Source organism: Phascolarctos cinereus, unplaced genomic scaffold (genome assembly GCF_003287225.1).
Source record: "Phascolarctos cinereus isolate Bilbo 61053 unplaced genomic scaffold, phaCin_HiC Scaffold_7;HRSCAF=346, whole genome shotgun sequence".
Taxonomy (NCBI): Eukaryota; Metazoa; Chordata; class Mammalia; order Diprotodontia; family Phascolarctidae; genus Phascolarctos; species Phascolarctos cinereus.
The window spans coordinates 75,210,837-75,228,337 of record NW_027556180.1 but is presented as its reverse complement, the minus strand read 5'-3'; the positions used below and the strand labels follow the sequence as shown (position 1 = coordinate 75,228,337).

Genomic DNA, 17,501 nt, shown 5'->3' with positions numbered 1-17,501 from the left:
GGATGTAATTTGGAAATGGTGGCAATGGGGTTTACAGAATAGCAACCACAGGTCAACATGTGTCAAATTTTTTTTAATTCCATAAGTAAGGTATTGTGTTTGTAGAGTACAGTGGCACAGGGTTCTGTGTCATTGCATTTCTTTCATCTCTACTATGAGATCTGTGAAAACAATAGAATGACTTCCGGTTTGTGTGATAAGCCTACAGCCAAAATATGCCTTGGTAGAATCTTTAATTTCTTCAATTAATCTTTTATTAAAACATTTTGCTTTTATTTTCTTCTCTTCCTCCATCCCTTCCACTTCTCCACTCCATCTATGTCTGTCTCTCTCTCTTGCATCCCCTCTCTTTCCTTCCTCTTCCCTTCTCTTTTTTCCTTTTCCTGCTCCCTCTCTTACCTTCTTTCTCCCCTCCCCTTTCTCTTTCTCTCCCTTCTCCCTCTCTTCTCTTATTCCTTATCCCCCTCTCTTTTCCATCACCTCCCCCTCTTGCTTCTCCTTTCTCTCCTCTCCATCTCCTTCTCTCTCCCCCTTCTCCCTCTCTTCTATCTCTTTCTCCCTTTCCCTCCATCCCCTCTTTCTCTCAATATGTTTATACTTTGAATATAATTATATGTATATACGTTTTTTGAATGTAAGCTCTCTGGAAAGAAAGACTTTCCCTTTTACTTTTCTATCCCCAGAACATAACACATTTTGTTTCATAGAGTAAGGTTTAACAAATGATGAATTGAGTTAAATTACAAGTAGAATCCTGGCCTTCAGTGGCTAGGCTATGGTGTACCCAGCTTAGGAAAGGTTGATGAAGAAGCCACATCATACATAGGTCATTCTAGTGGTCATTCTACTTGCCCTCTTCACTTCCTGGGTGTCCAAATCTAGAAAGTATGTTTACAGGCTAGGAAAAGCCTATAATAAACCCCTGTCCCCACATTTACTGAGAATTAAGAGAATTATGGGGAAAGAAGTAGGTTGACACAAATAGTATAACCATAAGAGTCAGATAAAGTATTTATCACGTGACATAATGAAGAGACAAGTTTTGGAGGTTAAGGGACCTGGGTTGCCTTTTCAGATTGGTCACTAACTATCTGTGTGTCAATGGTCAAGTCATTTTCTTCCTCTACAAAATGAGAGAGTCGAACTTAAGATCTATAAAGCCCCTTCCAGGTCTAATATTTTGTACTTCCACAGAGGTACAGTTAAGGGAAAGATATTTGGTCATTTATTTTACTAGTAGTTAAGTGAGTTATTTTCCCCTTTACCTCTTATCCTCACTCTTCTTTAGGACTCAGTACCTTTATGGCCTATCTTCACTCCAACAGGTCTAACTGCTAACAGAAATCTATCCCCAAATATTGGTGGTGGGTAGAAGAGCATGTACCATTAAGCTTCTCTCCCAGACCTAATCCTTATTTCCAGCCCCGTCTTCACCCCCAAGTTCCAGATCTATTTATCCAGTTGGCTACATGATAAATCTATCAGGGTGTTTTACTAATTTCTTCAATTCAACATATCCAAAATAATACCTAAAGCTGATCTTTATCCATTTATGTACTTTATTCACTTCAAGTTGTATAAAATTATTAAAGTACCTGCTATGTGCAGAGAACTATGCTTTATTTCATTTTGTAGATATTTGTGTGTCTATCTGCTTTATCTCCCTACTATACTTTAAGCCCCATGAGGGTATGAGCTATATCTTAGTTAGATTTCTATCTCCTTTACTGGCATTCAGCACTTAATAAATACTTGTTGGTCTGAGCTGTCTGGCCACGCATTGTCTTAGGATGTTTTCTGTTCCAAGCTGTTCAGTACCACAGGGTAAGAAAGAATAGCTAAAAACAGTACTTCTCAAGATGAAGAACATAGGATAGTAAAACTTGATATGAAGTTTGAGTCAGGAGGACCTTCTCAGGGTCTCAGTCTTGGAGTAGAAGGAAAGGGAATGAAAAGAAGAATTGCAGAGCAATATGTTCAGTATCATTTTGTTCTCATGGGAGTAAGTTCTTTTACCTGAAACTATTTATAAAGGAGAACTAAAATGGAAAAGAGCAAAACTATAAAAAACTTAAGTTTATCTGCCTGAAAATGACTACCTACTGTTATTAATGTGTTTTACTTATCATTTATGGATGAGCACATCATCCATATATATTAGATTTATTTTGCTATCAAATTTGTTTTGTTAAAATACTAAACTCATATGGGTGATAATTTACATAGTATTTTAAAAAAATAAGAGGCATTGTTTTATTCTTTGGCTTTTGAGTCAGATTTCTCTCTTTTTTCATCTTTTTTTTTCCTAGCACTATCTTCCCAATATAGAAATCATTTGCAAAATGTTTCTCTAATAACAGACTTTGTCTTCTATTCACCGACTTCTAGAATAACTGGCCTTCACTATCTACCCTCCCAAGATTAGAATGGACCTTGACTGCTTATTCTACTTACAATGAATTTTCAGTTACTGATTTTACATAATTATCTTCCAGGTTCATTTAGTAACTGGTTTAAGACACTGAATTTAAAGTTGCAAAGTCTAAACATACATTGGGTATTGAATGGAATTTTAACTGGCCTCACCATACTGGGTTTAAGAAAGGGAATTTCATCTCGAATTTCAAAATAAAATATGATGATAATTCCATCACTAGAGACTTAACCAAATACCTACTATGTGCAGGGCATTATACTATGTTTTGGAAGACCACTACAAAGCAAAAGGTATGCTGGCTGTGGGGAAAGAAGGTCAAGGTTCATATCCTGCCTATCCCTCTTCCTGTCTGTGCATTTTACGCAAGTCACTTAGCGCTTGTCTACCTTAGTTCTCTCCCTATAAAGTGAAGCAGCTGGTCTTGATGGTCACAGGGGTTCGTTTCTACTCTAGCTCTATGATCTTTTTGTTGCTAAGATGCCCTTACTGATAAACGCTACCATAATAAAGAATGTTACATAAGCACACTCAGAGGCCTACAAAGCAACATAATCTGTAGGGTCTGTGGGGGAAGAGCTTAGTCTCAAAGCCCACAACTAACTGTGTGTTATCCTAAGATGAGAGTGAAATCTCACCTCTGTCTCCAGGAACCTTCTCAATGCTCTCTTCTTTTTGATACTCTTGCGACGAACATACACGGCAAATGTCAGGCCCACGATCACGAGGATGAAGAGTCCACCAATGACTCCTGCAGCAATCAGGGGAGTTCTACCAACCAGAATACAAAGACTTTTATGTAAGGAGAGAAGACTGCATAGAGAGCAGAGGCATGCATGAAATGAACCACATGGAAAAGCATGACTTTTGTAAATCATAAATTCAGTCAGTTAGAAGAAAAACAGATAAAATAACACATAAGGACTGCAATAAGGGCTTTCATTTTCACACTCCAAAAAAAAACCTTCATTTCAATATTTTTATAAAATGCCATGCACATACAACCAATTTTGAGGAAATAGGGAGGCAACAACATGCAGTTTGATGACAAATGTAAAACTGTAATGGCAGAATGAGAAAAATATACCAGAACATTGCCAAGGGAGGATTTTAAATTAAGTTTTAGAGTCAACTACAGCTTTCCTTATTTCCTATCTAAGAAAGGAAGGGAAAACATAGTTGGAGAATGCAGACATCTAACTAAAAGGAATGCTGTAATACATAATCATTGAACACATATTATCTCTCATGTGTGTGACTGTTGACACCTCTAAGTATTTCCCAAAGCATGTTCCAGGGGCCTCCATGCCCCCAGGACAATAGAGACCTCAAGTCCCTGGTACTTTATGGCATGATTCTAGGTACCAGAAGATGTTGGCACCTTAATAGTGAGGACAAGACTAGAAAAAGGATGAGAAAGAACTGAGATAGAAGCTCATAGATTTTCCAAAGTAATAGAAAACAGAGTCAGGCTATGCTAAAAAAGAAGAAAGAAAGAAAGAAAGAAAGAAAGAAAGAAAGAAAGAAAGAAAGAAAGAAAGAAGAAAGAAAGAAAGAAAGAAAGAAAGAAAGAAAGAAAGAAAGAAAGAAAGAAAGAAAGAAAGAAAGAAAGAAAGAAAGAAAGAAAGAAAGAAAGAAAGAAAGAAAGAAAGAAAGAAAGAAAGAAAGAAAGGGTGACTGTCTGGTAATATTCTCTGAGAACAGAAGCATGATATTTGGCCATTTATTTATGGTTTTCTAGAAAGAAAAATGTAAACCTAAAACCAAGAAGAGGCATGGTAAAGAAACACTAAGAAGCCATTGCAGCTTGAGGGTACTTGTGATGCATATGATTTCCCAAATCAGGATAAGGTAGGAAGACAACTTTAGATTGAGTTGTCATTTTACACAAACTCTTCTCCTTCTTTCCCTAGCACAGTTATCTTTCTGGCTTTACAGCTATTTTTGTCATTTTCATTTCCCATTCTATAATGTTTAGGATTAACAACACTGCAAGCTCCCTGTGGACAATGGACTGGACTATATCTTTCTTCCATAACACTTAGTGCTTAATGGGTTGGATAAGGACTGGGCCTGGAATCAGAAAGACCTGAATTCTGCCTCAGACACTTACTAGCATTATTATCCTGAGCAAGTTAATTGATCTCTCTCAGCATCTATTTCCTCTTCTGTGAAATAACAATAATATTGCACCTACCTTACAGGATTGTTGTGAAGATAAAATGAGACAAATTAAGGAGTTTTGAAAAAGCTCTATATCAATGATATTTTGTTGTGGTTGTTGTTATTATTAGCCAGTCTAGTATAAGGCACTTAATAGATGTCTTATTAACTATTTTGATATCATAGTTGATATCTGTGGCAGAGGTAATAAGTAAAATGAATCCCTGAATTTCAAAGTTTTTTAATCAATTATGACATTTTATACTCAACCCCTCTCTGAGGTGTTTTTAATAACTTCTAGAGGTTATTCAAACAACATGGCCACTGTGTGTGTGTGTGTGTGTGTGTGTGTGTGTGTGTGTGTGTAATTATCTGTTATTGTTGAATACATTAATTTTTTCTCTCAAGGTTGTGTCTAAAATACTGTTAGTGGATAATTGAGTAAATCTTACGTTATCTCAATACCTTTAAAAGATAAGAATACAACTCATTATTACAAATGGCATTCTTATTTCCTAACAATTATGTTGCCTTATAGAAGCAGAGAAACCCTAAAGGTGTTGTCCATCCTGAAGAACATTTTCTGACAATCCAAAGTAGTAAAGTCTGCCACAATCTACTTATAATTCAACTTGTGAGTCCCTAAATGAGATTTTTCAAAGGAAAATGACAGATGTGTGTATGTACATACATATATATGTGTATAAATACATGTGTATATACATATATAAATATATGTATGTGTACACATATACATACACATACATCTCTATACTTACCTACACATTTGTGTGTGAATGTGCACATATACACCAGGAAAATCAAACTAGGTTATGGACACATGACAATCACTATGCTAAATTAGCATCACATTCTCAAGAATAGGAGCCAAAGAAATATTTAGCATAATGCATCAAACTCAGGTGTTGAGCTCAGCTTCTAAAAATTCCCTTGAAAGGCCAATTTGGCAGAAATCATTACAAAGACTTGGTTTCCCAAGAAAGACCAATTTGATAGTGACTAGAGTTGGTTGAGATCAGTACGTAAACATTTTTATGCCAATTTACACTGATCTCTCAACCTTCTGTGCCTTGCTATCTGATCTGAAGTGACATGAAATGAAATAAATGAAGAGGAGAAATATAGCACTGTGGTATAGTTTTTTTAAAAAAGAACAGTAACTGGCCACCAAAAACAAGTTCAAATCTTAGCTCAGATACTCACCAGTCATGTGACTTGGTACAAGGCACATTAACTTCATTGAGCCTCTATTTCTTCATATTTACAATGGGAAATATATCTGTGGCATCTTCTCTCCAGAGTTATTTTGACAAAAACATTTTGAAAGTTGTAAAGATGTATGTGTGTGTATGTGTGTGTATAGCATATGCATGCGTGCACACACACACATACATATAATACATACATATATACATATATACATATACATATTCAATGTTACTCCTATAATAAGAAATGCCTTTCTTTCTATCATTTTATTTTCTTTTTAAATAAAGTAGAATAAGGCAGAATATTAGGTTTTTATGTTAGTTTATTTGTTCTTGAAGAATTTGGGGGAGATGTAATTGAAGTGATTCCATTTCTTACCTATAGCATTGGAGTAATTAAATTCACAAAAACATCTTAGACAGTTTCAGCCTTTCCCTAACTATATTTGATATAAAATAAGGCCAAAATGAACTATATTCACTTACTTGGGTTTTACAACTTTTCTGTTACCACCTCCAGTTGCCTATAAAGCACCCACACATCCAATGTAATAAATATAGCTAGATTGATAGACCAAGCATTTATTAAGATCTTACTACACACCAGGCCCTGTGCTAAGCACTGGGGATACAAATAAAAGCAATAAAAATGGCATTTGCCCCCTCAAGAAACTTACATTCTAATCACAGAAAGCAACACATGAAGGGGAGCTGGAAAGATGGGGAGGGATATAAGTAGCAGCATGATGTGTAGATGACTGGGAAGTAGAATCGAAACCTGTTCCTGGGGAAGATAATGTGAAAGCTCACCTATAAGGTCAAGGGGACCTTGGGGGGGGGCAGGGGAAGAGAACAATTCTGTTGTGGGGAAAAGATGAGGATCATAGCTAGAATATAGGTAGCACGATAAATTGAGAACTAAGACGTATTTCACTACAGTCATTCAGCCAGGCAACTAACATTTATCAAGCACCTTCAGAGTGTCAGGCAATTTTGCCAAGTGCTCTGTGTGTGTGTGTGTGTGTGTGTGTGTGTGTGTGTGTGTGAGAGAGAGAGAGAGAGAGAGAGAGAAACCAATCCCTGTTCTCCCAGAGCTCATAGCCTAATGGGAGAGTCAATATGCAAACAACTATGTACACACAGTTTATATCCTGGATAAATTAGGGGTAATCTCAGAGGGATAGAACAAAGATTGAAGATATGGAAAGGCTCCTTGCAGAGGGTGGGGCTTTTGCTGAGGCTTGAAGGGAGGCAGGAAATCATAAGGCAGAAATGAAGAATCAAATCGTATTTATCACTCTTCATTCCGTTAGCTCAACTACAATTCACTTCATCTCCTACGTTGAAAATCTTGGTTTTCTATTGGACTTTTCTAACTTCTTCACCTCACATTTAATTAGTTACTAACTCCTGATGATTCTAATATCTAAATTACCTCTCATTTATACAACCCTATTCCCAGTGCCTCCACTCTAGTATGGGCTCTTCTTGCCATTTGTTTGGACTACTGAAGTAGCCTCTTAATGAGTCTTTATCTCCATCCACTCCCTTCCCTTCCCTCTCTACTATTTCGTATCATCTTTTATACTACTCATAGGTTAATTGTTCAAATAAAAAGATCAGTTATAACAGAGGAATTATGTTATTCCTCTAGAAGAAGGTGGTGACTGAGTGGCCAGAGTGCTGGGGGCTGGAGTTAGGAAGACCTGAGTTCAAATCTGACCTTAAACACTAACTTTATGACTCTGGGCAAATGACTTAACTTTAGTACACCTCAGTTCACACAACTGTAAAATAGGGATAAAAATAGCACCTGTCAGGGCTTTGTGAGCATAGTGTCTGTCATATAGTAGGTGCTGCATAAATGTTTATTTCCTTCCCTTCCTCCGCTCAGTAATTTCTTGCCATCTAACAATGAAAGAACAGATTCCTTTGCCTGCTATTCGAGATATCCAAGCTGGTACTATACTACTTTCTGAGGCTTATCTAATTCTATTGCTGTCCATCTCCTCTATTCTTTATGCAAACATGATCACTCTGTATTTTACTCTGTTCTTTTTCTGGGCTTTCTGCTATATTGTTCATGATGTTTGCCATTCCTAAAATTTCCTGCCTCCTGCTGTTCATGTATTGAATTCCTAGTCATCTTTTAAAGCTCAATTGAAGCATGATGCTTCCTCTTTGAGGACATTTCCTGGTCCCTTCTCAATAACATTTTCCTTTCAAGCTTTTTATAGTACTTTCTTTTTGGTAACTCTGATGGGCACCTATCATGTATTGTTCTCTGTTACAGTCACTGTATCTGTGCACATCATTTCCCTTTGCTAAGCTTCATGAGGGTAGGGAATACTTTTTATCTAAATTTTAAGATGTCCCCAGTGCTTAGCACCGTGTTCTGCACACAAGTGACATGATTTTATCAGACTCCCCATGTCATCTGCTTTAGTCCTTTTCTTCTCTCTTAGGTGACCTACATCAGCCTCTCTATAAAGAACCTTACCTCATACTTCACTGAAATGTTGGAAGACATCTGCCTTAGCTTTCTCTTCTCCAATTCCACATTTGAAATCACATCAGTTTCATCCACCAGCTTCTCATCTTATTCTTTAATTCAGGAGTACGGAACCTGTGGTTTTGAGGCCCATTGACTGAATCAAAACTTCAAGTCAAAAGGCCACATTTGAGGGCCTAGAGGGCCACATGTGGCCTCAAGGCCACAGGTTTCTGACCCCTGTTCTTGTCTCTAAGGAAGAAGTTTTATTTATTTCTGTCAATACTAAATTATACACTTGTGCCCTTGATCCCACCTTCTCAGATTGTTCCCATAATCATTCCCTCTCTTTCTAAGATTTTTAGCCTCTCCTTTCTTAATGCTTACAGAAGTGTCCAGATCTTCCTCAACTTAAAAAAAAAACAGCTTCAATTGATCCTACCATTCTTTCAAGCTATCACTGTATATCTCACCTCTGTTTTATAGCCAAGCTCCTAGAAAAAGCTGAGTGTATTTGATATATTTCTTACCTTGTACTCAGTTCGTAAGCACTTCAAATCTGGATTCAATTCTCTCAACCCCAGTCCCTTTGCCCAGTTCCATCACTCAACTGGAACTGTTTCCTCCCAGATCACCAGATCACCTTATTGTTAAATCCCATTTCTTTTCTTAACTTTTGACCTTCTTGACTTATCTGTAGCAATAGGCCTCTTAAGCAGCCTCTGCTTCTGAATTTTTCTCTTCTCCCCACTTTAGTCACCCTTTTGTGCTGGGGTTCTCTTCCTACACTTCTGATGGGTCTTCCTTAGTCTCCTTTCTTGGATCATTCAAATCACAGTGGCCCTCTACAGAGTATGTCTCCAGGATTCTGTGCTGGGTCCTCCCTTTTTTCTCTCTTTGGTCTTGTTCTCTTTGAGTTCATCAGCTCCTTAGATTCAACTATCATCTCTACTCATGTGATGCCTAAATCTACATATTCAGCCCTCATCTCTATTCTGAGCTCTAGCCCCTCATATCTAACTATATGTAACTCATACTAAACCTCTCCACCTGGATGTCCCATAGACATCTCAATAGGTCCAAAACAGAAATTATTATTTTGCCCTCTAAACCCATCCCTCCTATTAACTTCTTTATTCCTGTTGTAGTCATCACCAGTCTTCCAGTTACCCATGTTCTCAAACTAAGAGTTTCCCTCAACACTCAGGAATTTACAGTCAATCATTTGCCAAGTCTTCTCTATTCTATCTCCAAAACATATCTATACCTTTTTCTCCATTCTAATTCAGGCCTTCAAGTTAACTGTATTGACTTTTCAAGTCACTTACTCGTTGTCCATTAATCTAGTAGATGACCACTCAAATTCATCCTCTACAGAGCATCCAGGGTGACATTAAAGCACGAGTTGCCCATGTCACTCCCAGGTTCAAAAAGCTCCAGATGCTATTCTTAGGTTAAAATTCAAATTCCTCCATTTGGCATTTAAAACTGTTCATCATTTAGTTGTAGTCCATCTTCCCAGTCTAATTACATATACCACTCCAGCTACAAAGGCATACTTGCATTTCTCCATACAATGTATTTCATTTCTCTACCATTCTCTCTGTACAGAACTTACCTAATGTCTCAGATACTCTTCTGTCTGACACCTTAGGTCCTTTAAAGGCTCATAATAAGCTGTCTCTTTCAAGAGGCCTATTCTGATTGTTCTGTTTCTTAGTACCCCATATCACATGAAGATCAATTTGAATCTAATTACATTTAGACCTAGATTACTTAACAGTGATTATTGTGAACAGGCTGTATCTCATCTCCATAGTAGAATGACTTATTTGTGAGTATAAGGACTTTCTTTTTTTTTTATTTGTGTTCTAAGCCCCTGGCACTTTCAATGACACATAGTAGGTACTTGACAAATTCTGATTGATTGATTGATTGATTAATAAATGTCAGTATAATTTAATTTTTTTTCTCATGTTCTAGTAGAAGCACAAATCAGGAAGTGTGTCTAATAATTCAATGTAAATGTATCAGAATAATTGTTTTTAAAGAGTAAAAATGGAACTACTTTACCAACAAATATATCTTTAGGAAGAACAAGTTTCAATGAAAATAATTCTAATTTCATAATTAGTATTTTATTGTTCTAGTGTAGGATACCTTAATCAGGGGAGGGCTATGAATTTGTTCTTTTAAAAACATTTTGATTATTATATTTCAACCTCACTGCTTTCTTTTGTAATTGTATGCATTTAATTTATGCATTTAAATTATTATACTAAGAAAGGGTCCATAGATTGATCTGAGAGAAAGGTCCTTGACCCAAGAGTTAACAACCCCTCTTGAAGAGGCTCTTCTTTCCTGAAGCATTTACATTTGGTTGTGGTTTGTTCAAACAATCTCTCAGTTGGACAGCTCTGTGTCCACTTTTGCAACCTAAGTATTCATACATAGATTATTTTTATTCCAAAGTTTAGTGTTACTAAGTTATTTAATTAGCTTTCTTCCTAATACAATTAACATTATGTTCCATAAAACCAGGCTAATCTGAAAAGGTGATAATAGTGTAATTGCCTAATAAAACATGTATATTTCCTTCAGATTTGTTGTTACCTGCAAATTTTTAACTGCAGGGGAGACAACCATTTTCCTGCAATGCCACTTCTAAAAGCAAAAGATATAATACTTGACTCAGTAGTCTTCTTGGATAAACTTACAGATATGTAGATATAGATATCTTTGAATCATGGTTTAGAGTTGAAAGGAATCTTAAATGTGACTGAGTTCAACTCTCCCCATTTTACATATGAGGAAAATGAGTTCCAAAAAGACAAAGTGACTTGCCCAAGGTCACATTGTTGTTGTTCAGCCTTTTTTTTTTGCTTTTAGTGAGGCAGTTGGGGTTAAGTGACTTTCCCAGGGTCACACAGCTAGTAAGTGTCAAGTGTCTGAGGTCACATTTGAACTCAGGTGCTCCTGACTCCAAGGCCACAGCTCTATCCACTGCGCCACCTAGCTGCCCCTCATCCTTCATTCTTGAAGAAGACCAATGACATCAGGAGGGTGATGTCTTGGCTTTTAAGTGAATTGGATTGAAGTGATGTAGAGCTATGCAGTCATTGGCCTCACTCTCTCCTCCAGAGTCATCCGAGTCCAGTGGCAAGACATTGGTCAAGATAAATGGTGATGGCTGGCCCTGCATGCAGTGGGGACCTTGGCCTTTTTAAACTAAAGTCCTTCCCAGGTCTCAGTTTGTCTTTGGCAACACCCATTCAGTAGTTAAAGGCTAGGTAAGAATTAAGGTAAAAGATTACCTAGTTGGACTTCCCAAAAGAATCAATCTGGGAGGAGAAGGCCCTTGGAGCTTCAGTCCAGAACAGAAATAGTTGCTATTTACACTCACTCTGAGCCATCAAAACCCAAATGATGAGCAAGTGGGGCTTGGGCTGGGACCTATTTTTGGCCAATCAGTGAAATTTGGGTTTAAAGGTAAAGTCAAGTAGCTCCATTTGAATATCCATTGGGCTTTAGCAAAGCCTGGTTTTCCAAAGCTGAGTTTCAAGAGATCATAAATGAAAACTATATGAGACAAAAGAGCTAACTGCCTCAAACAAAACAAAACAAAAAAAGGTCACATAGTTTGAATCAGGAAGAGCCAGGATTCGTAGCTGGGTCTGCTCATTCTACCTCTAGCATTCTTTTTACTATTCTATGCTATAGGAGAAAGATAAAGAGCAAAAGGAGAAAAAAAGGAGAAGAGCAAGAAGAAGGAAGAGGAAGGAGTGAAAGATAGAGAGAGGGAGGGAGGAGGAAGGAAGAAGAAATAGGTACCATTAGCAGTCCAATTAGCAGTACAATTCTGAGAAAGAAAGAAATAAAGAAAAAGAAAGCAAGAGACAGAAAGAAAGAAATGAAAGAAAGAAACAAGGAAAGAAAGACAAAGGAAAAAATTATCTCCCAGCTCAGATTCCATACAACTAACTACATCAAGAGAGTAAATCATGAGATATCTTTCAGAGCTTTCTAAGGCCCACAGGAAGTTTGTTCTCTGCTTGGCTTTCCACACTCAGTTGGGTGTCTCTTGAGGAAAAATAAAGGACCCCTTGACTGTTCTACCCTGATTTCATGTTGTAAGGGTGGCAGCCAGAATTACTATAGCTCTTTCATGGTTATTGGAAATAACAAAATAGAACTAAAAATCCTCCCACAAGGCCCTACTGTTAGTAAGATATATAAGATGAAGGGTTCTGAATCACACATGCATTTTGCTAATTCATTTCAACAAGTATGCTTCAGCATTAATTAAAGGCCTCTATTTTAGTAGTTGTTTAATGTATTCATATAAAGGCAACACCAAAGAAACACATTTTCTCTTACCCTGGATATAATTATCTAACTAAATTACTTATATGTAAAATTGTTGCTTGTTCTACATCTATACATCACCCTTTTGAAAGAAGTTGATACTACATATACAATAATTTACAAAATTCTAGTTGCTGTTCTAGTGAAAAGCACTGGGATGTAATAGAGCTAGTGGTAGATTTTACATCAGGAACGAGGTGGATCCAAATCTGACCTCTCCCATTTAGTTGTTGACTATGACCAACTCACTTAACCTCTTTTATCCACAGGTTCCTCATCTGTGAAATTGGGATTATAAAACTTGTACAATTTTCTCCAAAGGTCATCATGAGAATTAAATGAGATTCAAATCAACTGCAGTAAGGTATTTCCACTGTGACCCTGGCCAACTCAGTCAATCTCTCCCAGGTCCCAGCAAGTTTCAATAGAATAGTTGGAGATGTGCATTGGAAAAAGGAGCTTTCTACAGTACAAGAAATCTATTTACTAGGAGTTCCTTATGCTAATAAATTTATGCTTGTATGCTAATATGTTACACTTATCCTTATGCTAATAAAGTTTTTTTTATATATCTCATAAACTCTAATGCTTTATACAAATGTTATCTATTATAATTTCTACTGAGACACATGCAGTCTTTGTACAGTGGGGATATAGCTAGGCTTGGAGGTGAGGAAGGTATGGATATAGAACCTAACATTGACCTATATTAGCTGTGTGACCATTAACAAGTAATTTACCTCCCAATCTTCCAAGCAGCTCTCTAAGAATACAGATTACAGACAATTTGCCAATCTGCATTCCCAAAAGCAATTTTCATACCCTGACTTCCATAAACAGATGAAGTCACAGCTCCAGATTTTCTAGATATCAAGGTCAATATTTCTGTATCTTATTTTTCTATAAAACATTCTCTCTCTCTCTCTCTCTCTCTCTCTCTCTCTCTCTCTCTCACTCACACACACAGTACAGAGAGTAATATATGTGCATTATACATACACAAAAACAGAGATATAGAGCTATGTCTCTATATCTATTTATAGATATATCTCTATATTTGTGTGTGTTTATAAAGTACACAATGCACACATATCTCTTTACAGTGGGTGTATATGTGAGAGAGTTTTAGAGAGAAAAATAAGAGAAATATTGATCTTGATACCTAGAAAATCTGGACTTGTGGCTTCATCTGTTTAAGGAAGTCAAGGTATGGAAATTCCCTCCATATTCATATTTTCTAACTATTCTATAATTATACATTCTATATAATTCTATACATCCTTTCTATGTCCATATTTATATCTATATATCTGTGTGTATAACCCCCTGAGGATTTGAATATTGCTATGAATGCATATAGTCTCATATTACCTACATGGCAAACCTTTCTGCAGAAATGAAAATGCAACATTTCCCATAGAACAATAAACTAAGGCCTCGTCTACGTGATCTTAAGTATGACAACCTCAGCCTAACATTGAACCAAGTAAATAAAATCCATAACTAAGGTTGTTCTATAGATCTGTCTCATTTGAAGATAGGGGTAAGAAATCTGTAAAAATTGATACAGAGATTTCACTTCTAGCATTGCACAATTTAGCTAAATGGATTGTTCTCCATAAAATATGCCAAGTCAGGTTCTACATAATGTAGATTGATTTAACTGTGTCCAAAAAGCAAGCTAAATCCACTAGATTGTCTCATAGGTTAAACAAGTTCACAAACAAATGAAAGGAAATATCTTGGGTATTTTTTCTCCCATGCACCCGTATGAATTTGGTTTTTTTCCCTCCTGTTTTTATTTTTTCTTGAATAAGAAATATGTTTGCCTTGATGCAAAGGAAATAGCCAGGTATCTTGTAATACATCACTGGGGCTAGTTTGCTCACAATGGTAATGAATTTGAATCAGAAGGTCCCAATTTGCAGCAAGATCCAAGTGAAACCAAATCATTCGAGGAAGGGTCTTTAGGGGTCATTGTAACTGACACAGAACTGCTTCAGTGCTTATCTTTGTTCATTGAAGATTAACTGAAAAATGGTCTTGTTTGGAAGATACACACGTATCAACAGAAATAGCCTGAGATTGTGTATCAACAAGAGAGTTTTTAACAGTGACATTATGCCCAATAAGCATCACAATACTTAGAAGTTGGTCGAGCAAAGCTGATAATGCTATTATTTTGCATTTTCCTTTCTCTAATTGCAGTAGTTTGAGATTATTTCAAACTCTATGTGTGTCCTACTCATTGTTAACTTCAAGAGAAAGCGGTGTAGTGGGTGGGAAGGGAGAGGGAATGATTAGAAAGATTTTGGAACACATAGCAATTTTGTTTTTACTAAATGTTTAAAAGGCATATTGAATAGCATTATTCTACTATGGAAAAAAGTTTAGCTGCCTATAGAATTGATGAACAGGCAAAGTAGGTAGCTATTTACATGATTAAAGGAATATTGGAAAGGTCTTCCCTTTAGCCTCACAAAATATCTCCCCCCTCCAGGTTCAAGGATGTCTGAAATTGCAGTTTAAAAATCCAGTCCTTTGGTTTAAGTCTTTGTCTCCAGTTGAAATGAAGCTACTACTGGTATAAATATTACATTGAAGCTTATCAGTCATTTATATCTTAGTGTGAATGAGTTTCTATTTTGTTCAATGTTTCTCCTGGAACAGGTTTTGATAAAGGAAAATGGAAAAAAGGGACTATAAGGGCACTGAACTATTGAGGTGGGATAGAGAAGTGAAACTTGGTAGCAGGAATTTTCAAATAAAAGAGGCTGAATGTAATGGAAAACTTTTTCCAGCATACATTTTTTTTCTAGGATGGACTATATAGTTTAATGGGGGGGGGGAAGGTAAAAGTAATAACTAAAGCCTAATTTTAAGCTTCAATTTGTGTAATACATGGTTATATAGGGTTATAACCAGGGAAGTAATAATAAGTGCTTACCTTCTAGCTCTCTGAAAACACACCACACATGTAAGTATAGTTTGCATTGTGGGTATTTTCTCCATCACTTTCTCACCTCTAGACAACAAAAATACAATAAACTAACCCACGATTTGTAGCATTTGCCCATGTCCGAGGTGTAAAGGCTTACAATGAAAATTTAACAACCAGCTCTTAAAGCCAGTAGGATTTGGCTCCAGCATATCCCTGGTTATATTGAAGTGGTAGTGAGATATAAAGGAAAAGGTACAGGGTTTGAAAGTAGGAAGACCAGCATTTAAAGACACCTATGATATATGTATGCATGCATATATATACACACGTAATACATACATACATACATGCATACACACTATCAATGGGCACATCAGTTAAATTATATATGCTTTAGACAACTCCCTGGGATCATTTATTAAAGATGTTTTGCTTGACCTTCATTACTGGAGATCTCAAGTTGTTGATATCATAGATAGTTCACATAGGGTCATAGTAATTTTGCAATATTCAACCAAAATAGCTTTTAGGCCACAGAAGAATCAGCGAAGAGCCTTTTATAACCTAGACCCCTCCTATCTTTCCAGTCTTCTTATATTGTACTTTACTCCCCAGAACACACTCTTTGATCCAGTGACACTGCCCCCCTTACTGTTCAAGAGAAGGAGAGGGGGAGAGATAGAGAGGGGGGGAAGAAAGACAGAGACAGAGAGAGAGAGAGACAGAGAGAGAGACAGACTGACTCTGTCTTGGCTCCAGGCATTTTCTGTGGCTTGAATGTTCTCCTTCCTCATCTCTGCCTACTTCCCTGGCTTCCTTTAAGTCCCAAAAACAATCCCACCTTCTACAGGAAGCCTTTTCCAATACCTTTAAATTCTTGAACACTCCCCTGCCCCCACCCAGTATAAAATATTTCCCATTTATTCTGTATATATCTTGGTTACACATATTTATTTGTTTGCTGTCTCCCCAATAAAATTGTAAGCTCCTTGAGGGCAAGGACTCTTCCCTCTCTTTCCATCCCCAGAGCTTACTTAACACAACACTTTATATGTAATAGGTGCTTAATAAATATTGATGGGTTGATTGACTGAGGTATGAAAAATAAGTGGTGTTTTACACTGAAGTAGTAGTGACAGAAGTGAAAGTCCTCAATTTATCACTAAATCATTTCTATCATGTCTCTGAGGTCTCAAAGAACATTCAGATTCAAAACGATGCACCAGGAACAATTCTCCATGCTTTCTAATTGACTGCTAATAGGCTGCCCACATTAGAGAAAAAATAGTTTTGTGGATATAGGCAGTATGTTTCCACTTCCAACATAAGTTCAGAGAGGTGGGTGCAAATCCTAGAAACTCACTGGCTGTGTGACTTTAGGCAAGTCATCTAACTTTCTAATCCTTAGTTTCATTATCTGTTAAATAGGCATAAGGATATTTGCACTTCTCTACCTCATAGTGCTCTGTGGGGAAAGCATTTTGTAAACCTTAAAGGTCTGTGGAATATTTAGCTTCCTTGCAAATTAAATGCCATCTCCTTCGGGAGACCTTTCTTGACTGCCCCACTTATAAGTGCTCTGCTCCTCCAAAACAAATTTGGAGTTTCTTTGTAGAGATTTTACACATAAACATATATGTATATACAGATATAGGTGTATCCATACTTATGTGTATCTGAGTATGTTGTTTTTCCCTAGAAGACAGAAACTTTCTGTACTTCGGTCTTCGTATTCCAGAGCCTAGCACAGTTGTGGGACAGAGCAGGCCCTCAGTGGATTGAATTGATCTAAACAGAAGTAAACATATAAATGAAAAAATGATCCGAATACATCAATCTACCCGGTCACATTTACCTTTCTCAGTTGCAGACTTGACT

At 36.8% G+C, this 17,501-nt stretch overlaps 1 protein-coding gene across 1 annotated transcript in view; it reads right to left on the bottom strand.

The window, feature by feature from the left end:
- ERBB4 (erb-b2 receptor tyrosine kinase 4) overlaps positions 1 to 17,501 on the bottom strand; it is a 1,374,278-nt gene that overhangs the window by 276,782 nt on the left and 1,079,995 nt on the right. The window contains 1 exon segment of the mRNA XM_021008671.2: positions 3,073 to 3,205. Within this exon segment, the coding sequence (XP_020864330.1) occupies positions 3,073 to 3,205 (133 nt within the window).